The sequence below is a fragment of the Falco rusticolus genome, chromosome 13, assembly GCF_015220075.1.
Source record: "Falco rusticolus isolate bFalRus1 chromosome 13, bFalRus1.pri, whole genome shotgun sequence".
In the NCBI taxonomy this organism is placed as follows: domain Eukaryota; kingdom Metazoa; phylum Chordata; class Aves; order Falconiformes; family Falconidae; genus Falco; species Falco rusticolus.
Window position 1 is genome coordinate 646,899 of NC_051199.1, and position 23,879 is coordinate 670,777.

The window sequence follows — 23,879 nt, forward strand, 5'->3', positions numbered from 1 at the left end:
GTGATGGAGACTGGGGGTTACTGGGAGCGCTGGGGCTAAGGGGAACTGGGAGGCCTCTGGGAGCTAGGTTGGAGGGGTACTGGGAACAGGAACTGGGGGTTACTGGGAGGCACTAGGAGCTCTGGGGCTGGGGACGGTACTGGGAGCACTGGGGTGACCAGGCTGGGAGGTACCTGGAGGGCACTGGGAGGCTAATGGGAGAACTGGGGGTACTGGGCAAATACTGGGAGCACTGGGGCAGGGAGACAGCCCAGTCCCAGCGCTGGGGGGGGTACTGGGAACACTGGGAGGATGCTGGGTCAGGGAGATGGCCCAGTCCCAGCACTGGGGGGTGACTGAGAGCACTGGGGAAGGCACACTACCCAGTCCCAGCACTGGGGGATACTGGGAGGGCACTGGGACAGGGAAATGGCCCAGTCCTGGCACTCGGGGGGTACTGGGAGCACTGGGGCAGGGAGACAGCCCATTCCCAGCACTGGGGGGCTACTGGGGAGTGAACTGGGGCTGGGAAATGGCCTGGTCCCAGCACTGGGGGGTTACTGGGAGCACTGGGAGGGCACTGGGGCAGGGACAGTGTCCAGTCCCAGTACTGGGGGATACTGGGGAGGGAACTGGGACAGGGAAATGGCCCAGTCCCGGCACCTGGGGGGTTACTGGGAGCACTGGGGCAGGGAGACGGCCCAGTCCCAGCACTGGGGGGTACTGGGCGCACTGGGAGGACACTGGAGGTGGGGGGGAGCACCCAGAGCCCCCCCAAAGCCGCCATCCCTCCTTACCTCTCCTCAGCCTCCCTCGACGCCCCATTGGCTGAGCTGTGCTGCCCGTCTCAGCTCACAGCCAACCACCGCCCTCCCTGTGCTCCCGCCCCCATCTGATAGGATGGACCCCTCCTGGCACCACCCACCTCCCACCAATCAGGTCCTCCCTAGCACTTGGGGGCGGGAATTCAGACCCCCAGCACCATTGGCTGTTGCTCCTTGTCAATCAAGACTAGCAGGAGGATAATTGGCCTATTGGGGAAGGGAGGCAGGGCTTGTCTGGCTCAGGACACACCCTCTCCTGTCAGGGGGGAGGCCTCACATTGGGGTCGCAAGGCTGAGACCCCCAGGGGGGTCCCCCACCCCCTCCCCGGCCCCAGCGTCCCCCCTCCCCCCACCACAGCCACACTGAGGCCTGGGGGACGAGCCACGTGCCTTTAATCAGCTTTTTTCCACCCAAAAAATCCCACTAGAGCCTCAGGACGAAGGAGGCCGGAGAAGGCCCGAAACAGGGCGATCCTGAGGGAAAACAGGTTGGGAAGGGGCCGTTCAGCAGGAAAAGGCTGGAAATGGGGCAGTTGTAGGGGGAAGGAGCTGGAGAAATGGGGCTCAACTGCTGGAAAAATGCAGATGGGTCGTTTTGTGGAAAAATGCTGGAAATTAGTCAAGCGCTGAGGGGGAAAATGCTGAAAATGAGTCGACCCTCAGAGAAAATGCTGGGAATGTGTCATTCTGCAGGAAAACAGTGGAAATGGGTTGGTCGTGGAGGAAAGCAGCTGGAGAAATGGGGCAGAACTGCTGGAAAAATGTGGGAGATGGGTCGTTTTGTGGAAAAATGCTGGAAATTAGTCAAGCACTGAGGGGGAAAATGCTGAAAATGAGTCAATCCTTGAAGAAAATGCTGGGAATGGGTCGGTCGTGGAGGGAAACAGCTGGGAAAATGGGGCACAACTGCTGGAAAAATGCGGGAAATGGGTTGTTTTGTGGAAAAATGCTGGAAATGAGTCAAGTGCTGAGGGGGAAAATGCTGAAAATGAGTCGATCCTCAGGGAAAATGCTGGGAATGAATTGAGTGTTGGAGGGGGGAAATGAGGAAAATGAGTCAATCCTTGGGGAAAATGATGGGAAGGGATAGTTCCATGGATAAAAGCTGGAAGCTAGTTGAGTGTTGGAGGGGAAAATGCTGAAAATGAGTCAATCCTTGGAGAAAATGCTGGGAATTGTGTCATTCTGCAGGAAAATCCTGGAAATGGGGCAATCATGGAGGGAAGCAGCTGGAGAAATGGGGCACAACTGGTGGAAAAATGTGGGAAATGGGTCATTTTGTGGAAAAATGCTGGGAATGGGTCAAGTGCTGAGGGGGAAAATGCTGAAAATGAGTCAGTCCTTGGGGAAACTGCTGGAAACGTGTCATTCTGCAGGAAAATGCTGGAAATGGGTCGCTCCATGAAAAAAGCTGGAAATTAGTTGTGTTGGAGAGGAAAATGCTGAAAATGAGTCGACCCTTGAAGAAAATGCTGGGAAGGGATCATTCAATGGAAAAATACTGGAAATGCGTCATTCTGCAGGAAAATGCTGGAAATAGGGCGGTCATGGAGGGAAGCAGCTGGAGAAGTGGGGCACAACTGCTGAAAAAATGTGGGAAACAGGTCATTCCATGGAAAAATGCTGGAAATGGGTCAAGCATTTTGGGGGTAAATGTTGAAAATGAGTCGATCCTTGGCGAAAATTCTGGAAATGAGTCAAATCTGCAGGAAAAGTACTGGAAATGGGACATTCCATGTAAAAATGATGGAAAACTGGTTTTTCCTTAGAGAAAGTGGTGGAAAAGGGTCAAGCCTGCAGGAAAAATGCTGGAAATCAGTCAAAACCATGGGAAGAACGCTGGAAATAGATTGGTCCATGGAAAAGGGACTCAGTCTTGGTGGAAAGATACTGGAAAATAGTAATTTCTTGGAGAAAATGCTGGCAATGGGTCAAATCTTCATGGAAAATGGTTGTTCATGGGAAAATGCAGGAAATTGTTCAGTCCTGGGTGGAAGCAGATGGATACAAATTGTTTCTAAGGGAAAATGCTGGAAAGCAGTCATTTCTGGGGGGAAAAATCTGGAAAATGGGTCAGATATGTGGGGAAAAAAATGCTGTAAATGCCTTGTTCTGCCAGAAAATGCTGGAAATGGGTGGGACCTGTGGGGAAAATGCTAAACCCAGGTTGTTCTGCAGGGGAAAAAAAATGCTGGAAATGGGTCAGATCAGCAGGATGACTGGGAAAACGGGTTGGAATGACAGGAAATATGCTGGGAATGGGTCAGATGTGCTAGAAAACTGCTGGAAATGGGTTGGATGTGCCGGGAACGGGTCAGTCCTGGAGGCACCCGGTGTCACTTCTGCCACGTGCAGCCCTTGGTGCTGTGGCTGTTCGGCCTCTCCCCTTCCTGGGGGTGAAAAAGGGCCATGCTGGGGTGAAACAAGGACAAAACGGGGCAAGAAATGGGGCAGAGGTCCTGGTGGGACCCTCAAGCAGCCTCCCCCATGCCACCCCTGGCCTCCACCTCCTTTTGGTGGCCACTAGAGGACCCAGATGTTTGGGTGCCCTTACCATGACATAGCTGATCTGCATCTCGGTGGTGGGCATCTCATGGGGGTGCTCTCGTTGCCCCAGCACCCTAAACCAGCGCCGGTACTGCTCCGTCACCTGTGGATGTGACACACCGCTGTTTCCCAATTGTCCCTGTCCCCTCCCACACGTCCCATGCCTGGGTCACCCCCCGTGGTACCTGCCGGTTGAGGACGCAGTGCACAAGGAAGATGAAAGCTCCTTGTAGGCTGTTGACGATGGTGAAGATGAAGGCCACTACTATATTGTCCCCCTGCGCCTGCAGCAAGCCCAGACCCCACGTGCAGCCCAGGATACAGATCTGTGCCAGTGCCTTGAATGTCATCAGCCTGAAGGAATACCCATTTTGCTCTTTTTTTCACCCAAACCCCATCTCATATGCTCTTTCTTCTCCCCCAAAACCACTCAACCCATTCCCCACCGACGCAAAAACCCACCGGGTGCTTTTTAGGGCTGTGACATCAGCATTGAGGGAGGAAAGTTTGTCCCGTAGAATCCAGAGGGTGGTGAGAAAAAATAACAAATTAACCTGGGCAGAAAGTAAAAAAAAAAATAATTAATAAAAATAATTCATTTTGAAAGACAGGGTGCTTGGGGTGGAAATTTGGGGTGGAAAAGGGTCAGTGTTGCAAAACTCTGTGCATGACCTTGACCGAGCGCACACAGCCTGTGGGATGTTTGCTTAATACCAGCCTTAAATATACATGTGAGTTTGCTCTTTTGATGCAGATCCCTAAAATTCCTCAATTTGGGGTCTACGGGGGCAGAACCATGGCCATAATTGTAAATTTGGGGTGGAAAAGAGGGAACAGGTGCCAAAACTCATCATTAACGTGCCGTGGTGCAACCACTGCTGAGTGCACTCGGCCCGTGGGGCGTTTGCTTAATATTGTTATTAAAGGTAAGTTTAAATTTGCTCTTTTTTCCACCCAATATTTCCCCTTTCTGCCTCCTTTCAGCAGCAAGATACCCACCAGGATGATGACACAGACAGGACCGAGGAAACTCCAGATGAAACCTCCCTTCATGCTCAGCCAGCAGCTAAAAAAAAAAGGGGGAAAAAGGAAACGATCACCAAAAGGATTTTGGTGGCATGAAAATACCCGCATCCGGATACAGCGGCGTCTTTTATTTTGGGATGATTTAAGCAAAACGCGTGATCCACTGATGATCCCACCCCGCCTGGGTGCTGATGGGACTCACTAGTGCTCAGTGCCGTAGCCACCAGGATGGACAGCGGCGGAGATGGCTACCACGATGGCCGGCGTGCCGTAGCCTGCAGGGTAGATGTATCTTTTCCTGAAGCGACTGGCGCTGGTGTAGTTGAGGACGGTCAGGTTTCTGATGGTGAGGAAGAGGTGCAAACCCTCCAGGAACATCCAGGCGAAGCAGGCGAGGAAGAGGTAGTGGAGGAAGCCCGCTGTGATGGCGCACGTTAGCTGGATGGGGGACACCGAGGCTGTGGTGGGCTTCCTAGTGTCACCACAGTGTGGCTTGGGGAGGTGGTGGCATCTCTGGCACTTGGGGATGTTCCACATGCCTCCAACATGACCTCAAGGAACCTCAAGGAGGTGGAGATGCTTTGGGCTGGGGGCAGACCGGAGACCTCCAAATGTCCTGTTCAACCTTGGTTATCCTGTAATCCAGGTGCTTTCACTCACCCAGGGAGAGAAGGGACCCAGCACCTCTGAGGAACCTCAACTAGTTGGACTCACTTTGAGCAGAGGTTGCTTTGGAGGCCTCCAACCATCCCGTTCGACCTAACTTATCCTGTAATTCAGGTGCTAACACCCACCCAGCGCAAGAAGGGAACCACACTCCATTCATTGGACCTGCTTTGAGTTGGGCTTGGACCAAACCTTCCAGCCTCAGTTATCCCATAATCCAGGTGCTTGTGTCCACCCAGCAGGAGATGGGACCCCTGGAAGAAGGTCTGCTGGAGCTATTCGAGTAAAGGCTACAGTCAAGAGCCATGACCGTGGAGACCCAGAGGAGCAAAATGAGATGCCAAGGAGCCCCCAGTGGCCCCAAGATGCTTCCTGAGGAGCTTGTGGAGATCCCAAGGAGCTCAAAGAGACCCTGAGGAGCTTGTGGAGACCTCAAGGAGCTCAAAGAGACCCTAAGGAGCCCCTGAAGGCCCCAAGGTGCTCAAGGAGACCCCGAGGAGCTCAAAGAGACCCCAAGGAGCTCAAAGAGACCCTGAGGAGCCCAAAGAGACCCTGAGGAGCCCCTGAAGGCCCCAAGGAGCTCAAGGAGACTCCAAGGAGCTCAAAGAGACCCTGAGGAGCTTGTGGAGACCCCGAGAAGCCCCTGAAGGCCCCAAGGTACCCAAGGAGCCCCCTGAGGAACCCGTACCTGGTTGGTGGTGTGGGGCACAGCCACGAGGAAGAGGAGGTCAGCAGCAAAGAGGCAGATGCTGAGGTGCAGGTGGAGGGTGACGCTGATACTCCAGAGTGAGCGGCACAGGAGGAAGGTGATGATGGCCAGGAAGAGGCAGACCAGTGACACCGACATCCCCACGTAGGTCACCACCAACAGCGCGTAGCTCTCCTGCAGGTGGCGTCATGCGTGTGACATCACGTGTGTCCCATCCGGCGTGTGGCCACACGCGGATGGTTGGGAGGGAAGAAAACCCCCAGAAAACCGGGTGGTTTTGGGGTGCAATCAGGATCTCACCGTAACGGGGTGGATGGCCATGAGGATGGCGAAGGTGGAGAAGTGGGTGCAGGCACAGACGGAGCGGAGGTTGTCACCCCCGATGCGGGTGCAACCTGAAGGTGTCCAGTGGTTCTCGGTGCCCAACTTCTGCCAAGACATGCAGTGCGGCTCCTCGCCCGCCTGCGGTGCCTGATGGGGATGTGCTTGAACGTGACTTTGCACCACGATGGGGATACACCGAGCCCAGATTTGCACAATATCTGGATTTGCATCATGACGGGGATGCACGAGACCAGATTTGCACAAGATCTGGATTTGCACCACGATGGGGATGCACAGAGCCCAGATTTGCACAAGAACTGGATTTGTACCATGATGGGGATGCACCAACTCCAGATTTGCACCAGGATGGGGACTCACCAAGTCTGGATTTACACTGGATCCAGATTTGTACCAAGATAGGGATGCACCAGACCAAATTTGCACCAGAACGGGGATGCACGAACCCCAGATTTGCACAGGACACAAATTTGCACCAGAATGGTGATACACTGACCCCAGATTTGCACCAGGATGGGGATTCACCCCCAGACCCACAACCACCATGCTCCAGATTTGCCCTGTGGTGACACCCATTGCCAACCCCACCATAATCTGGTCCAACGCACTTGCTGCAACAAACCCTGTGGTGCTTCCTCGTGCAAATCCCCACCCCGCGAGCCGCCCAGCAGCCCCCCCAGCCCCAGCACAGCCCCCCAGCCCCCACCGTGTGGTGCTGCAGGGTGATGTTGAAGGCGACTTCGAAGGTGATGTTAGGTGTCCCCATGGTGCCACCGACCACGCGGGAGTTGAGCCTCCCCTGGCGCAGCTCTGTGGTGCCACCCAGCAACTTCTCCACCTCCTTGTAGACAATAAAGGCCACCGCGTGCTTGCCTGCCCAGAGAACTGGGTCAAAATCCACCCCAAAATTAGCAAATTTTGGGGTTTGGGTTTTTTTTTTGATGGAACTTTTCTTGCAGCAGCAGCGTGGTGGCCATACCTGCCTGGGCATCACTCACCACCTCCTGGCAACTGATGGTCAGGCTCTCCTCGCTTACCACCAGCATCAGCGTGGTCTGGGGGCAGCCGTCACTGTGTACCACCTCCACCGCGGCCTCTGATTTGGGGTGAAAAAAGGCCTTTTTAGGATCTTTTGCCTGCCCTGGGTACCACTGTGCTCTGGCAGAGCCCTGGGGAAGGGATGCAGCGCTGTCAGCCTGATGGTCCTTTGAGGGCTGCGATGCTTTTGGGGGTGTTGCCATGCTTGCAGGGTGCTGGGAGGATTGAGGGGGCCCTTGGGGGCACCCATGGGTGCTGACGTACCCATGGTGGAGGTGTTGAAGCGTTGGGGGCCGGAGCCAGGGCGCTGGAGGGCTGCCTGCAGCACGAGGGCTTCGGTGCTCTGCAGCAGCAGCTCGGTGGTGGTGGAACGGAGATCCTTGAGGGCCTCTGCCTGCAGCTGGTTCAGCGTGTTCTGGGGAGGGGGGGGGGCAAAGCGGGGCACACGTGTGTGGTGGGGCACACGCGTGTGGGAGGGTTGTTCGAGGATGCACATGAGTTGAGGTGCATGCATGCACAGGGGTGCGTGCGTGCAGGGGATGCACATACATGTAGGGGATGCACATGCATGTAGGGGATGTGCACACAGCTGCAGGGGATGCACATGCATGTAGGGGATGTGCGTGTGTGCAGGGGATCCACATGCATGCAAGGGATGCACATGCATGTAGGGGATGCACACACTTGCAGGGGATGCACATGCGTGCAGGGGATCCACATGTGTGCAGGAGATCCACATGCATGTAGGGGATGCACATGCGTGCAGGGCATGCGCACGCGTATAGGCTGCACATACGTCAGGGCTGCCGCGGGGTTGCACATGGGAATACATACATGTACAGGGGGTGGACGCAGGATGCGCACGTGCAGGGGAAGCCCACGCGTGGGCGATGCACGTGGGGTTGCACATGGTGCGTGCAGGGGCGCAGGTGGGGTTGCACACGCGTGTGCGCTCACCTGCAGATTGGCTGCCGTGGGCTGGGTGCAGGCGGCATCCAGGAGCTGCTGGGTGGCCAGCAGGCGGGCACAGGTGGTGGCCCCTGCCGGGCTCTAGGGGGTGGGGGTGGGGTGGCCACTGGCTGCCTGCCCTTCTCTCCCGGGGGCCAGCCCACCCTCCCTCTGCCCACCCCTCTGTCCCTCCCCAGCTCCCCCTGCCCCTCCCTCCCTCCCCCTCTGCCCCTCCACATCTCCCTCCATCCCTTCCCACCTCCCTCCATCCATCTCTCCCTCCTCCTCCATCCCTCCACACCTCCCCATATCCCCCTCCATCCCTCCCCATCCCCGTCTGTCCCTCCCCATCCCTCCTCCATCCCTCCACATCTCCCTCCATCCCTTCCCACCTCCCTGCATCCATCTCTCCCTCCTCCTCCATCCCTCCCCACCTCCCCATATCCCCCTCCATCCCTCCCCATCCCCGTCTGTCCCTCCCCATCCCTCCTCCATCCCTCCACATCTCCCTCCATCCCTTCCCATCTCCCTCCCCCTCTGCCCCTTCCCATCTCCCTCCATCCCTTCCCATCTCCCTCCATCCCTCCCCGTCTCCCCATATCACCTTCCAGCCCTCCCCACCTCCCTCTCTCCCTCCCTCTCTCCCTCCCCATCCCCCTCTGTCCCTCCCCATCTCCCCCTGCCCCTCCATCCCTCCACATCTCCCCCTCCATCCCTCCACATCTCCCTCTCTGTCCCTCCCTCCCTCTGTCCCTCCCCATCCCTCTTCCTCCCTCCCCATCTCCCTCTGCCCATCCCTCCCTCCCCCCCACCTTTCCCCCATCCCCCACCTTGCTCCCCGCCCCTCCCAACCCCCCTACCTTGGGGTCTCCGCATGCCCTTCTGGCCTCCTCCAGGATGGGAAATTTACAGGACCCTACTTTGGGGTCAAGCGCTGCGGATTTGGGTCAGGGGTGGGGGTGGGGGGTGCCCCATCCTGCCCTGACTGTGTGGCTCTGGGGGGGCTCAGCACCCCCAGAATGGGGGGGGGGGGTAAAGGGGGTAAAGGGTTATGAGGGGATAAAAGTGGGGTGTTTGCCCCCTTACCCTGGCAGGAGATGATGGAGTTCTGGGCGATGGGGGCCGTGCCGGGGGGGCACCCACAGGCCCAGGCTTTCCCCTCCAGACTCTCCACCCACTGATGCAGGCAGCAGCTGCTGGTGGAGCAGAAGTGGGGACCACAGGACACTGGGGGGGGGACAAGGAGGGGGACATGGCGTGGGGACATGACCCAGATTGGAGTCTGAACCCCTGATCCCCTGTGACCGCCCCCCCCCTGCTCCCCACCCTTCACAGCCCCTTACAGCACCCCCAAACCCCCATCAGACCCCCCCCAACTCACGTCTCTGGTCACCCTCAGTGGCAGGGAGGTGGCTCAGGAGGTGGCACAGCACTGTGGGGGACACAGGGGGACATCAGCACCCTGGGACTCGCCCTTCCAGAAGTGACCTCCCCAGGATCAAACACACCACCACCCCCTCCGCCTAGGGCTCAAACCCCACTTTGGGGGTCAAACCCCATTATCAGTGCCCAACCCGCCCCCCCTTTGGGGGCTCAAACCTTAATTTTGGGGGCTCATCCTTCCCCCATCAGGGTTCAAGACACCCCCCCTCCCCTTTTGGGATTAAATATCCCCTTTTGGGGCTCCCTGCCCCCATCAGGGCTCAAAAATCTCCTTTGGGGGGGTCAAATCTCTGCTTTTGGGGCCAAACCCCTGCTTTTGGGGTCCATCCTACCCATATGAGAGCTCAGAACCCCCTTTTGGGGGCTCATCCCCCCCACCCCCAAAGCTCAAACCCTTCTTCTTGAGGCTCAACCCTCCCCCCCCCCAGGGCTCAAACTCTTTTTTTAGGGGCTCAGCATCCCCCCCCCCCACAGGCTCAAACCCATCATTTAGGGGCTCAGCCCCCCATTTCAGGGCTTGACACCCCCTCCTCACTCCAAAACCACCATTTTGGGGTGATTTCGAGCCCTTTTGGGGTGATTTTGAGCCATTTTGGGCTGTTGGCACTGCAGCCCTTACAACCCCAACCTACTTCCGTTCCTGCCTCAGTTTCCCTTTTCCCATTTCCCTCTGTTTCACCCCAAAATACCCTCTGGGGGGGGGAGGGAGCACAACTTACCCCAGAGGCACGCGGTGGGGGGGAGGTATCCCATGACAGGACACAGGACAGGGGACGCAGTGGCCCCAGGGTGCCGGTGACAGAGGGGAAGTGGCATCGGACAGCCCTGAAACCACCGAACGGCCCCAAAAAACCGCTTCCCCCCTCCCCCCCCATTGCTCCCTCCCCACCCCCCTCCCCAGCGTGGGCTGAGGCCTGAGGTTGCTCACTACACGTAACAGCGGCGATGGGGCTCCCCCATCCGGGCACCTGGGTCCACCCTTGACCATGGTGACTCCATGACCTTGTCTCCATCTGGGTCCCTTCCTAGTGAAGGTGACCCTGTGACCTTTTCCGTGTCCCCTGCCCATGTGCCATGGTCCCTTAGAGATGTTGACCCCATGGTGGCATCTCCACCTGGACAGCTGGGTGCATTCCTAGTGAAGGTGACACCATGACCTTGTCCATCTCCCCTCTCTGGCTATCTGAGTCTTGGAGACATGGACCCCATGGTGTCACACCTGCCCAGATGTATGGGTCCCTTCCTGGAGACGTGGACCCTGTGGTGTCACCCCTGCCCAGACCTTCCTGGAGACATTGACCCACGGTGTCAACCCTGCCCAGATGTATGGGTCCCTTCCTGGACATGTGGGTCCCTTCCTGGAGACGTGGACCCTGTGGTGTCACCCCTGCCCAGACCTTCCTGGAGACATTGACCCACGGTGTCAACCCTGCCCAGATGTATGGGTCCCTTCCTGGACATGTGGGTCTCTTCCTGGAGATGTGGACCCCATGGTGTCACCCCTGCCCAGACATATGGGTCCCTTCTTGGATATATAGGTCCCTTCTGGGAGATGTGGACCCCGTGGTGTCACCCCTGCCCAGACCTTCCTGGAGACATTGACCCATGGTGTCAACCCTGCCCAGACATATGGGTCCCTTCCTGGATATATGGGTCCCTTCCTGGAGACGTGGACCCCATGGTGTCACTCCTGCCCAGATGTATGGGTCCCTTCCTGGAGACATTGACCTGGTGGTGTCATCGCTGCCTGGATGCCTGGGTCCATTCCCAGAGAAACCAGCTGCACAACCTTGACCTCATTGCCCGCCTGGATACCCGTGTCCCTTCCTGGCAAAAACAACCCCGTGGCCTCACCCCCCACCCACGCCTGGGTCCCTTCCTGCAGAATCCAACCCTGCAGCTCATCCTTCTCCTCTTTTATTGTCCCTCCTAGGCAGGAAGAGACTTAAATTAATATGGGGGTGTTGGGAAGGGTGGGGAGGGATGCGGTTGCCTCTGGGGTGGGGGGACACGGGTGGTGGGACACAAGGTAGTGGATGGGATGGGGTGGGGGTCCATGGTCAGCAATATTCTGAGTAATCTTCCTCCACGTAGTTTGCGGGGAACCATCCAACCTGAGGGAAGATGGAGATGCTGGGAGAAGGCATGAGGAGCTTTTTGGGGGGACACTGCGGTGGGGAAGGGGCCATACCCGCCCATAGATTTCTCCTTTCCACCAGCCTGGGTGGCCTTTCTTGCTGAGGACACGGATGATGTCACCTTCCCGCAGCGTCAGCTCCGTCCGGTCCCGGGCGCAGAAGTCATAGCGGGCTTTGGCTGAACCAAAGCTGCGTACGGCTCCTGGGGAGGGGACAACATGGACAAGGGTCACTCCCCGTGTCCAAGTCCCCTCCATCTGGTCCTCGTGGCCATTTGACTGTCCCAGGGTCCTTGCCTCAACCCATCCCTTGGCCATCTCCACTGACGGGTCCCCAAACCCAGTTGTCCCCCTTGGACCCATCCCAGCTTGTCCCTCCTGGCCATTCATTCCCCCTTGACTCATCCCATCAGCGATCTCTCATCCCACCTCTTGGCTGTTACCAACAACTTGACTCCATGGGACTCATCCCATCACCGATCTCTCATCCCACCTCTTGGCCATCGGCAATGACTCGACCCCATGACTCATCCCATCACTGATCTCTCATTTCACCTCTTGGCCATCACCAAAGACTTGACCCCATGACTCAACCAGCCCCCTCATCCTTGTCCCTTCAGCTTATCCCACTCAACCTGTCCCATGGTTGCTCCTCTCCCTTGGCCTCAACCATTCCCTTGACTCATCCCTTGGCCATTGTCCTTGTCCCATCCCTATGACTCAACTGTCCCCTTCAGCCTGTCCTGTCGACGATGACCGAAAGAGGAGGACCTCACCATGTCCATCCCCCCCCACCTCCATCCCATCTCCCAGGTCCTACCGGGTGGCCGGGGACTGGCCCGGCTCTCTGGCTCCTTGAAGGGCACCACCAGTGCCGTGTCAAGGGCTTTGAAGCAATCCTTGAGCGAGCTACGCTGGTAGAACTCCACCAGCTCCTGTGGATGACATGGTCAAGCCCTGAGGTCACCACCAGCCCTCAACTCCAATGTGGGGAGGACCCAAAAATGGGGATCGGGGATGGGGGGAGGGCAGAGAAGGGGGTTCCAATGCTCACCACCAGCCCCTTGAACGCCTTCTTCTCGGTGACACGGTAGAGCCCCTCTGCCGTCATCACCTTGATGTGCTTCACCTCCCCGTGGTACCTGGTCATGGGGACATGGTGGGTCCCCTTGGGTTCAGCCAAGGAACGGTGCCCCCCCACCTTGTCCCCTCCCCCACCCTGAAGGTGTCTCTGGTCCCTACTTGATGCTGATGGCAAACTCGCCGGCGTCCTTCACCCGTTGTCGCACCAAGAAGGCGCCGTCAGAGCGGAGCATTAGGAGCTGCTCGGCTTCCCCCCGCTCCATGGGACCAGCGTACCTGGGGATGGTGGGATGGGGGTCCTGAGCCATCCCCTGCCCCTCCCCGGGGTAATCGAGAGGATTTGGGGAGGGGGGGGGAGGCGAGGGCTATGGGTCAACCCAGGGAAGGATTTGGGGTGATCACAGCAGGGCTTGGAAGAAGATTTTGGGGGCCCTGATGCCAAGGGGGTGACCTTGAGGAAGGATTTGGAGGGGGGCAGGAAGGATGGGGAGCTCCGGGAAGGATCTGGGGTGATCCCAGGAGGGATGGGGGACCCTGAGGAAGGATTTGGGGGTCCCTGGGGAAGGATTTGAGGAGAGTCTCGAGAAGGATAAAGGGTTTGGGAAGGATTTGGGGGGACCCTGGAGGCTACGGGCTGCCTCTGGAGAAGGATTTGGAGTGACCCAGGAGGGATGAGGGACCACAGGAGGGATTTGGGGGCCCTGTGAACTATGGGGTGACTGCAGGAAGGATGAAGGACCCCCAGGAAGGGACCTGGGAGGTCCTGGAAGATTCATCGTAAAGTGACCACAGGAAGGATGGGATGAGGCTGAGGGGAGATATGGGGTGACCCCAGGAAGGTTGTGGACCCCAGGGAATGATTCAGGAAGTCCTGGGGGCTCCAGGGTGACCCTGGGGGAGGACTGGGGAGATCCTCAGGGGCTATGGGAGCCCAGAGGAGGATTTGGGGTGTCCTAGGGACAACAGGGGGGCTCAACACCGACCAGGGGTAGACTGAGAGATCCGGCAGCGGCACCTGGGGGAGAGAAGCAGAGTTGGGGATCAAGGAGGGGACAGCAGGTGACTCCTCTGAGCCCCCTCCCCCCCATATCCCACAGACACCCCCGCAAATCCCAGGGGACTCCAAACATCTTGGGGACATCAGGGTGGGTGTGGGGGCTCCTGGTGGTGCTTTGGGGTCCCCATACTCACGCAGATGAAAGGTCTCACAGCTGCACAAGGGAACCAGCCCAGGTCACCGTTGGCCACGTTCCTGCCCTGGGGATGAAGGGTCATGGGGCCAGGGGGGCCACGGGGGTCCCCATGCTCCTCAGGAGGCTGGAAGGACCGCAGGGGTCCAGCCTGACCACGGGGGTCCAGTCCCATCATGGGGGTCTGGCTCATCTCCATTGTGGGGTTTTAGGATGGCTATGGGGGTCCAGCCCCATGGTGGGGGTCCAACCCAACCATGGCTCCCCAACTCATCGTGGTCTAGCCCATCATGGCCGCTGTGGTCTGAGCCCACCATGGGGGTCCAGCATGGACCTGGAGGTCTGTCCCAGCCCATTGTGAGGGTCTATTCCAGCATGACCATAATGGTCTGCCCCCTATGGTGAGGTCCATCCCAATGTGGCCATGGTGGTCTGCCCCCATAGCAGTGTCCCATCCCAGCATGACCACGAGGATCCCATCCCCACCTGCCACCAGAGCTGCTCAGCCTCGGCCACGGTGACCTCCACAACGTCCCCGGGGCTGAGGCGTAGGGCAGGACCCAGGGACCCCGGTGGTGGTGGGACGCCGCTGTAGGGTTGGTTGGCCTCCATCTTGGGCAACCCTGGGAGGAGAACACGTGATGGGTGGTGGGGGGTGTCTCCACCCAGCCATCTGGGGCACGGGCACCCTCCTCCAACGTGTGGGTCCACGTCGTCCTCACCCAGGTCTCCCCGCTTCTTCTCGGGGCTCGGCCGCTGCGACTTGTTCTGGGGAGCAACGAGACCCCCCGTTAGTCCTGGGCGGGTGGGAAGGGGCACGACCCCCCCGGGGCCTCCCCACGCCCAGTTTTGGGGCATTTCGGCCCATTTTCCACATTCTGGTGTTACCTTCCTCGTGCCAGAGCCTGAATCTGTGGGGTGAAAGAGGAAACGCTTATTACTGGGGAGTATTTAACCCCTGCCCTAATTAATACTGATTAGGTGCTAATTAGGCTCCTGTGGGGTTGGGTGGACATTGTTAGGGCATCCCATAATGCCCAACTCCACCTGGGCTTGGGCCATCCCTGAAAGCCCTGTTCCACCCAGGCCAGCCCTATCCCACAATGCCCTGCATCGTGTCAGCCGTCTTGCATCCCACAATGCCCTGCATCGCGTCAGCCATCCTGTATCCCACAATGCCCTGCATCGCGTCAGCCATCCTGTATCCCACAATGCCCTGCATCACATCAGCCATCCTGTATCCCACAATGTCCTGCATCATCAGCCATCCTGTATCCCACAATGCCGTGCACCACATCAGCCATCCTGTATCCCACAATGTCCTGCATCATCAGCCGTCTTGTATCCCACAATGCCCTGCATCGCGTCAGCCGTCTTGCATCCCACAATGCCCTGCATCGCGTCAGCCATCTTGCATCCCACAATGCCCTGCATCGCGTCAGCCATCCTGTATCCCACAATGCCCTGCATCACATCAGCCATCCTGTATCCCACAATGTCCTGCATCATCAGCCATCTTGTATCCCACAATGCCCTGCATCACATCAGCCATCCTGTATCCCACAATGCCCTGCATCGCATCAGCCATCCTGTATCCCACAATGCCCTGCATCGTGTCAGCCATCTTGCATCCCACAATGCCCTGCATCGCGTCAGCCATCCTGTATCCCACAATGCCCTGCATCACATCAGCCATCTTGCATCCCACAATGTCCTGCATCATCAGCCGTCTTGTATCCCACAATGCCCTGCATCATGTCAGCCGTCTTGTATCCCAAAATGCTCCACTCCCCATCCCATGATGCCCCACTCCCCCACTATCCCATGATGCCTCTCACCAGCGCCGCCCCTGCCGCAGGTCCCCAGTCGCCCCAGACACTCCTTGTGCGCGGGAGCCCGGCACCGGCTGCAGCGGTACCCCTGGTAGAACGTGCCCCTGGGGGAACACCAGGACACAGGGGGACATGGAGTCACGGTCAGCACGAGGGGACACCTGTGGGCCCCCTGCACCCACCTACCTTGGCCCACCCGGGGCTGACCCAGTCCTAGACCCCCTGTGGGCCTTGGGCCAATCCAGTCCTTGGCCCACCAGGTTCTTGGCCCATGTTGGCCTTGGCCCCACCAGGGTCAACCCACCTTGGGTTTAGCCCCCTCAAGGATTGACCCAAATTGACCTTGGCCCACCCCAGGGCTCAACTCCCCCAGGCCTTGACCCACCCAACTCTTAACCCATCTGGTCCTCTACCCAAGACTTGACCCACCTTGGCCTCGAGGCCACTCAGGGCTTGACCCACCAGCTTTTTGACCCACCCAGGCCTCCACCCACCCAAGACTTGACCCATGTTGGCCTTGGATCACCCAGGACTCAACCCGCCCAATCCTTCACCATCTCAGACCTTCAGCCACCCAAGATTTGAACCACCTTGGCCCCAACTCACCCAAGGGCTTGACCCACCAAGATCTTACCCCACCTCCAAACACCTACCTGGGGCCTCCCCTTCTCCCAGAGCCCCAAAACCCCACCTCCCATGTTGCTCTGTCCCCCATTGTCTCACTAGGAGAGTGGGGGACATGATTTTGGAGCCCTACCTCAGCAACATCTGGCAGGCCCTGCAGGACGTGGTGTCCTCAAAGGAGAACATCTGGAAGTCATGCCCGTCAGCCAGGGCATGCTCAGGGAAGATGTTGGAGCTGGCAAGAGGTGGGGAGACCTGGGTCTGGTGGAGGCAGTTTTCCCCCCACCCAGGGCCACCCGGCCCCCAGTGGGGCAGGTCCCCCACCCCTGGGTGCAGGGACACCTACAGGGCCATCTCGAACTGCTCCAACCACTTCTTCTTCAGCTCACAGGTCTTGAAGAAGAGCTCGTAGCCCTGCAGCCCGGCTGTGTCGATGAGCAGGAAGGTGTGGGTCCACTGTGGGCATGGGCAGGGCTCAGCAGTGCCCCAACACCTGGGGCCACTGCCACCCAGATGTCTGGGGCCACCAAGGACCTCCTTCCTGGGGCCACCAGGCTCCAGTATGTCCCACCAAGGACCTGGACACTTGGGTCCACCAGGCCTCAATAGGTCCACCAAGGACCTGGACATGGGTCCACCAGGCCTCAGTAGATCCACCAAGACCTGGACACTTGATCCCACCAGGCTTGGATGCTTGGGACCACAGGGACCTGGACACCTGGGTCCCAGGGTACCTTCTTGCTGTCACGGGGGCTGAGGCCACTGTCCCTCAGTTGGTAGCTCTGAAGGTCCACGACGTCTTTGGCCTCGTAGGAGTCCCCACGGCGCTTGCAGATGATCAAGGCCTTGTCCAGGAGGAAGCCGTACCTGGGGACAATGATGAAGGTGACATGGGGTTCCCAAGGCCACCATGTGTTCCTGTGGTGATCCCATGTCCCCATGGGTGTCCCCATGGTGTCTTTGTGGTGTCCCCAGGTTCCTGTGGGGTTCCCATGTCCCCGTGAGTGTTTCCATGTGTGTCTCCATGGTGTCCCCAGGTTCCTGTGGTGTCCCCATGTCCCAGTTGGTGTCCCCATGTGTGTCCCCATGGTGTCCTTGTGGTGTCCCCAGGTTCCTGTGGGGTTCCCATGTTCCCATGGTGTCCTTGTGGTGTCCCCAAGTCCCAGTGGGTGTTCCCATGTGTGTCCCCATGTGTGTCCCTGTTGTGCCCCTCGCCTTGTCCCACCTGTCCACCTTGGAGCGCCGCTCGGTGCTGGAGACCTTCAGCTCTCCATCGATTTTGGGGCGTCCGAACTGCGCCAGGGACTGTGGCTGTGCCGGACATCAGCAGGGACACGGGGGACACAGGGGGGACATTGAGGGCAAGGACACAGGGGGGACACGAGGAAACTGAGGGCGTATGGGGGGGCCATGGAGGATATGGGGATTTGGGGGGACATGGGGTGGTCCCAGGGAGGCTGGAGGGGTTTGGGGGGGGGCGGAGGGACCCCACCATGTCATGGAAGCAGAGCTGGACACTGGGGAGGATTGGGGAGGGTCTGGGGGTGCAGGGGGAGCTGGGACAGTTTGGGGGTGCCACAGGATGGTTGGGGGGGGGCTGTCCCAGGAGAGGGTGGGGAGGGGGTCGTGGGGGGGGGTCCCCACCATGTTGTGCAGGCAGAGCTGGACACTCGTGAGCTGCTTCAGGGTCTCGTTGTCCCGTTTGACCTCATTCACGCACTGCGCCAGGTCCTGGGGGGGCCCCAGTCAGACACCCCCAACCCCCACGGTACCCCGGGGATCCCCTCATACCCTCCAGCCCCCCTGATCCTCAAATACCCCTCCAACCCCAGGGACCCCCTCAGGACCCCCCAGATCCCCCCCTCCGGCTCCCACATTTCCCCCAGCACCCCCAGACCTCCCAGGGCCCCCCAAGAATCACTCAGGACCCCCTAGAACCCACTGGGAGCCCCTCAGGACTCCCCAGGGACCCCCGTGACCCCTTTTAACCCCTCAGGACCTACCCCAAGACCCCCAGGGGTCCCTCAGGAACCCCACAGGCACCCCAGGAACCCCCCAAGACCCCCCTGAATCTCTCCCCTCCCCAGAACCCCTAAGATCCCTCAGGATCCCACCAAAAGCCCTCCTAGAACCCCTCCAAGACATTCCATGAGCCCCTTAGGAGCCCCCAAGACCCCCCCAGAATTTCCCAAGACCCCCTCGGATCCTCCCTAGGCCCTCCAGGCCCCCCTAACTCTTCCAAGGACCCCCAGGACCCCCCCCAGGACCCCCCCAGGACCTACCCTCATGGCATCCAGGGCCACCCGCAGCCTCTCCCTCTCAGCTGGCTCTGGGGTCAGCTTCACCAGCTCCTGGGGGGTCAAGGTTGGTCCCCCCAGCAGGGACCCATGTGTCTGGGACCCCCATGTGTACCCCCTTGATGGGACCCAAACTTCCCCCCCCCCCCCATCCCCCCACCTCAGGGACCCTGGTGAGCAAACCTGGAGCAGGAGATGGTACTTAAGCACCCGCTGCATCGGCACCATCAGAAGGTCCCGAAGGGAGAAGCGCCCATTGTTGGCTCGTTGGGAGCACTCCTGGGGGTCACAGGGGGTCGTGGGGGTCACGGGGGGTCATGGGGGGCCATGGAGATTGGGAGGGTCATGGGGACATGGAGGAACACAGGGTCATGAGGGATGGGAGGACACAGGGGGTCCTGGGGAGGAGGGTGTCTGGGAGGGTTCCAGGGGGACTAAGGGGGTCCCAGTGATCCTGGGGGGTGTCAGGGGGTCCCAGGCACCCGAGCCCACCTGCAGCTTCATGCGGAGGTCGGTGTTGGTCGCCAGCTGGTCCAGGCGCCGGGCGGCTGCTTCCACCTGGCTGCAGTAGCGGCCGTAGAGCAGGAACCTGCAGGGATGGAGAGGACCTGAGTGCACCCAAAGCCACCCAAAGCCACCCAAAGCCACCCAAAACCACCCAAAGCCACCCAAAGCCACCCAAAAGGCAGCTGTAATCCGACCCGAACTGGGCCAAAGTCAGAGCTGGTGCTGGACTCAGGATCGGGCCCAGAATGGGTCCAAAACGGACCTGAAGTTGGACCCCCAATGCCCCCCCAACCCCTCCAGGACACCCCCCATTGCCCCCCAGGACCCCCAATGCCCCCCCCATTTCCCCCAGGGTCCCCCAATGGCCCTCACCTCTCTTTGTATGCGAGGAAGAGGGGGGGCAGACCCTGCCCCCCCCCAGCCCCCCCCAGTGCCCCCCGCAGCTCCCCCAGGAAGAGCCGGTGCAGCTGCAGCAGCTCCTGTGTGGCAAGGGGGGGGGGTGGTGTCACCCACTGAAAGAGGGGATCCCCCCCTCTGGGACCCCCTACTGGGGTTACTGGTGGTTACTGGGAGCACTGGGAGGGATTACTGGGTATTTCTGGGAGCAGTGGGGGGGGTCGCTGGGGGTTACTTTGGGTAGTGGAGGGGTTACTGGGAGCAATGAGAGGGGTTGTGGGGAGCACTGGGAGCCCTGAGGGGTTACTGGGAGGAGTGGGACAGTTTAATGGGCATTGCTGGGGGCACTAGAAGAGGTGACTGGGAGTAGTAGGAGGGGTTACTGGGAGCACTGAGCGGGGCTATTGGGAGCCCTGGGGGCTACTGGAGTAGTGGGAGGGGGCATTACTGGGAGCAGTAGTAGGGGTTATAGGGGGATGCTTCAGTTACTGGGAGCACTGGGATGGGTTACTGGGAGTACTGGGATGGGTTACTGGGAGCACTGGGATGGGTTACTGGGGTCACCTCAACGTTGATGAAGATGCTCTCGAGGTCTTGGGGCTGCAGGAAGTGCCGCAGCGGCCGCAGGAAGTGCTGTGGGCACTGGGGTTACTGGGAGCACTGGGAGGTGGCTCCGAGTCCACTGGGGGAACCTCCCTGGTGCCCCACGTCCCTTCCTCATGTCCCCAATGTCCCCCGCATCGCCATCTCCACCTGTGTCACCAGTGTCCCCAAATCCCCCACATCTCCCATGTCCCAGTGTCCCCCCATGTCCCCCATGTCCCCCTGTCCCCCATGTCCCCAATATTCCATGTGTCCCCCCGCCCTCAATGTCCCCTTATTTCCCCCCATGTCCCCTCACATCCGCCATATTCCCCTACGTCACCAATGTCCCCCATGTCCCCCATGTCCCCCCATGTCCCCTGCATCCCCTGTATTGTCCCATGTCCCTGGTGTCCCCCCGTGTCCCCCCACATGCCCCGGTGTTCCTCACATCCCCAGTGTCCCCCCATGTCCCCAATGTCCCCCATGACCCCTGTCCCCTTATGTCCCCAATATTCCACATGTCCCCCCCTGGCCCCAATGTCCCCCCTTATTTCCCCCATGTCCCCCCACGTCCCCTCACATCCGCCATATTCCCCTATGTCCCCCATGTCCCCCGTGTCCCCCATGTCGCCCATGTCACCCATGTCCCCTGAATCCCCCATATTGTCCCACACCCTCAGTGTCCCCTCCATGTCCCCTGCATCCTCCGTATTGTCCCATGTCCCCCCCACATCCCCAGTGTCCCCCCCATGTCCCCAATGCCCCCCATGTCCCCTGCATCCCTCATATTGTCCCACATCCCCAGTGTCCCCCCATGTCCCCCCACATGCCCCGGTGTCCCCCACATCCCCAGTGTCCCCCCACGTCCCCATCCCACCTGGCAGATGGACTCGAGGGTCTCGGTGTACTTCTCCTCCGTCTGCCTCAGCTCCTGGATGCAGCAGAGCCTCCTGTCCACCTCCACCTTCTGCGGAGACAGTGACACCCAGGGGTCCCAGGGGGGTCCCAGGCATCTTGGGGGGGGGTCCCAGGGGGACAGGGGGGACACCCACCATAGCCGGGTGGGGCTCCACCCGCATCAGGTCCTCGTAGATGTCATCGCCATCATCCCCTTCGGCTTCGACACAGTCGTAAAGGTCATCGTCCTCCTCTGCTGTGTCACTGTGTGGGGACAGCTCAGTCCCCCCCTAATGCCCCCTACCCTTCCAGTACCCCCACCATCCCCCCAGTGCCCCCCCTAACCCCCCCCAGTACCTCCCTAACACCCCCCAATCTGCCCCACTCACTCGATGAGGTCAGAGAGGCCGCTGTAAATGTCATCGTCCCCAACGCAGTCCTCAGTAGGGAAGGGCCTGGGGGGTGACACACAGCCCAGAGACCTGGGTCCCTTGGGGACCGGACACCTGGGTCCCTCAGGGACTGGACACGGGGGTCCCTTGGGGAGGGGGTCCTGGACTCCTGGGTCCCTTGGGGACCGGACACAGGGGTCTCTCAGGGAGGGGGACTAGGACACCTGGGTCCCTTGGGGACCAGACACCAGTGTCCCTTGAGGAGGGGGTCCCGGACACCTGGGGTCCTTAGGGACTGGACACGGGGGTCCCTTGGGGAGGGGGACCAGGACCCCTTGGTCCTCTACACTCACGTGAAGCCTTTGCTCTGGGCGATGGGGGTCCAGGAGAGCGTTGAGAGGGTGTCGATGACCTGGGGACAGAGAGGGGACAATGGGGAGGGAGGGGTGACAGCGGGACACCCAGGTCCCCCCTGGGGTCTGACCTCGGGTCCCACCTTGCCGAAATCTTGGACGTCGAAGAGGTCGAAGGCGCCGAAGAGCCGGTGCTTTGGGAGCCCGAACTTGTCGGCGCAGGCGGTCAGGAAGGTGCGGATGTTCCTCAGGCACAGGAACTGTGGTGGCATCGTGTCACTGTCACCAGCACCAGCACCGTGCCACCCCACCAGCACCCCCCCCATTGTCAGTGCTATCGCCACTGTCGCCCCTATCATCACTGTCACCATCACTGTTACCACCACTGTCATCCCCAGCAGCACCATCAACCCCCATCATCTTCCCCCATTCGTCACCATCATCGTCACCACTGTTGACATTGCCACCACCATCATCTCTGTCACCAGTGCTGTCATTGTCACTGTCACCCCATCATCCACATCACCAACATTCACTGTCACACCCATTGGCACCATCGCCACCATGACTGTCACCATCACCACTGTTGGCACTGTCACTGTCATCCTCCTTGGCACCAGCACCACAATCATCATGTGATTGTCACTGTCACCAACACCACCATTGTCACTGTCATCCTCGCTGTCACCACTACCATCATCAGCACCATCATTGTGGCCATGGTCATTGTCACCCCCATCATCGTCACTGTCACCCCCAACATCATGCTCATTGACACTGTTATGGTCACCCCCATCATCACCAACATCATCGTCATCACCACCACCACCATTGCTGTCACCCCCATCATCGTCACTGTCACCAACATCCCCATTATCCCCATCCTCACCATCCGTCATTGTCACCATCAACGTCACCACCAACCCTCTTGTCACCATCATCGTCATCCCCACTGGCACCAGCATCACCACCATCATCACCAGCCGCGCTGTCACCATCACCACCATCGTCCCCACCACTGTTGCCACCACCCCATGGCCATCACCGTCATTCACACCACCCCTCTCACTGTCATTGTCACTGTGATGGAACCAGCACCCCCGTACCCCTTCTTGGGGCAATCCCCCCTCCAGTTACCCCCATCCCCACCCCCCTGGTGGGTGTTTGCCCCCCGTCGCACCTGTGACATCTGGGGCCGGGGACAGATGTCGCGGGGGGGCACGGCACGGGGCAGGAGGGCGTTGAGGAGGTGGCAGAGCAGCACCCCGTCCCGCAGCGCCTGCGCCAGGTCCCACACCTGCCCCCCGGGGCTGCTGGCCCGGTGCCCTGCGGGGAGCACCCGTGCCGCCACCAGCCAGCGGGCACACTGCCGCCACGCCTCCATGGTGCGGGGGGCACGGCGGCACGGGGGTCCTGCTGGGACCTCCTGGTGGGGTGGGCTCTAGGGGGGAGTCAGGGGAGGTGGGTCCTGGGGGGACCGCGTCTGGGGAGCAGCCAGGGGAGGTGGTCCTGGGGGGGATAGTGTCAGGGGGGAGCAGCTGTTGAGGTCCTGAGGAGCAACCAGCGCTGGGGAGGAGCTAGTGGAGATGAGGTTCTGGTGGGGCCACGCCTGGAGATGAGGTTCAGGTGGAGATGAGGTTCAGGTGGAGATGAGGTTCGGGTGGGACTGCTCCCGGGGAGGAGCTGGTGGAGTTGAGGTTCTGGTGGAGATGAGGTTCTGGTGAGATCACTCCTGGGGAGGAGCTGGTGGAGATGAGGTTCTGGTGGGACCACTCCCGGGGGGAAGCTGGTGGAGATGAGGTTCTGGTGGAGATGATGTCCTGGTGGGACCACTCCTGGAGAGAAGCAGCAGCAGCAGATGAGATCTTGCAGTGCAACCACTTCTGTGGAGGAGCTGATGGAGGTGAGGTCCTGGTGGGATGTCTTCTGCAGAACAGACAATGGAGATGGGTCTTGGTGGGACCACTGCTGTGGATGAGGAGCAGAAGATGAGGTCCTGCAGTGCAACCACCTCTGGTGAGGTTCTGACAGAGGTCAGGCCTTGATGGGAACACGCCTGGTAAG

General features: G+C 59.7%; 2 protein-coding genes across 2 annotated transcripts; both read right to left on the reverse strand.

Moving 5' to 3' along the window:
• Positions 1-1,179: 1,179 nt before the first annotated feature.
• LOC119156850 (adhesion G protein-coupled receptor E3-like) lies at positions 1,180-10,310 on the reverse strand. The gene is made up of 16 exons (XM_037407229.1): positions 10,242-10,310; positions 9,461-9,511; positions 9,166-9,306; positions 8,940-9,013; positions 8,089-8,181; positions 7,396-7,546; positions 7,073-7,189; positions 6,800-6,966; positions 6,052-6,222; positions 5,731-5,925; positions 4,579-4,814; positions 4,350-4,416; positions 3,813-3,904; positions 3,536-3,704; positions 3,358-3,453; positions 1,180-3,193 (listed from the first exon to the last, which is right to left on the reverse strand). The coding sequence occupies exons 1-16, from the start codon at positions 10,273-10,275 to the stop codon at positions 3,140-3,142; spliced, it is 1,908 nt and encodes a 635-aa protein (XP_037263126.1). The 5' UTR covers positions 10,276-10,310; the 3' UTR covers positions 1,180-3,139.
• A 1,113-nt stretch (positions 10,311-11,423) lies between these two features.
• VAV1 (vav guanine nucleotide exchange factor 1) lies at positions 11,424-23,285 on the reverse strand. Its single transcript, XM_037407454.1, has 27 exons — positions 22,996-23,285; positions 21,959-22,075; positions 21,816-21,874; positions 21,460-21,525; positions 21,226-21,334; positions 21,051-21,140; positions 20,153-20,221; positions 19,565-19,671; positions 19,178-19,274; positions 18,869-18,964; positions 18,671-18,739; positions 18,033-18,119; positions 17,614-17,699; positions 17,123-17,255; positions 16,735-16,844; positions 16,522-16,623; positions 15,771-15,868; positions 14,821-14,843; positions 14,655-14,700; positions 14,419-14,555; positions 13,934-13,999; positions 13,726-13,757; positions 12,902-13,018; positions 12,714-12,801; positions 12,480-12,594; positions 11,714-11,862; positions 11,424-11,636 (listed from the first exon to the last, which is right to left on the reverse strand). Exons 1-27 carry the CDS (start codon positions 23,197-23,199, stop codon positions 11,583-11,585), a joined length of 2,526 nt encoding a protein of 841 aa, XP_037263351.1. The 5' UTR covers positions 23,200-23,285; the 3' UTR covers positions 11,424-11,582.
• Between the last annotated feature and the right edge of the window lie 594 nt (positions 23,286-23,879).

What these genes read in the sequence shown, in the direction of transcription:
- VAV1 (XM_037407454.1), bottom strand. Translation starts at nt 23,199, where the DNA reads ATGGAGGCGTGGCGGCAGTGTGCCCGCTGGCTGGTGGCGGCACGGGTG. An exon ending in CCCTCGAGTCCATCTGCCAG is followed by an intron (nt 20,222 to 21,050) that starts GTGGGATGGGGA and finishes CAGTGCCCACAG; the next exon opens with CACTTCCTGCGGCCGCTGCG. An exon ending in GAAGAAGCGGGGAGACCTGG is followed by an intron (nt 14,556 to 14,654) that starts GTGAGGACGACG and finishes TTCTCCTCCCAG; the next exon opens with GGTTGCCCAAGATGGAGGCC.
- LOC119156850 (XM_037407229.1), bottom strand. Translation starts at nt 10,275, where the DNA reads ATGGGATACCTCCCCCCCACCGCGTGCCTCTGGG. An exon ending in GGTGAGTGATGCCCAGGCAG is followed by an intron (nt 6,967 to 7,072) that starts GTATGGCCACCA and finishes TTCTCTGGGCAG; the next exon opens with GCAAGCACGCGGTGGCCTTT. An exon ending in ACAGCCCTAAAAAGCACCCG is followed by an intron (nt 3,705 to 3,812) that starts GTGGGTTTTTGC and finishes GTATTCCTTCAG; the next exon opens with GCTGATGACATTCAAGGCAC.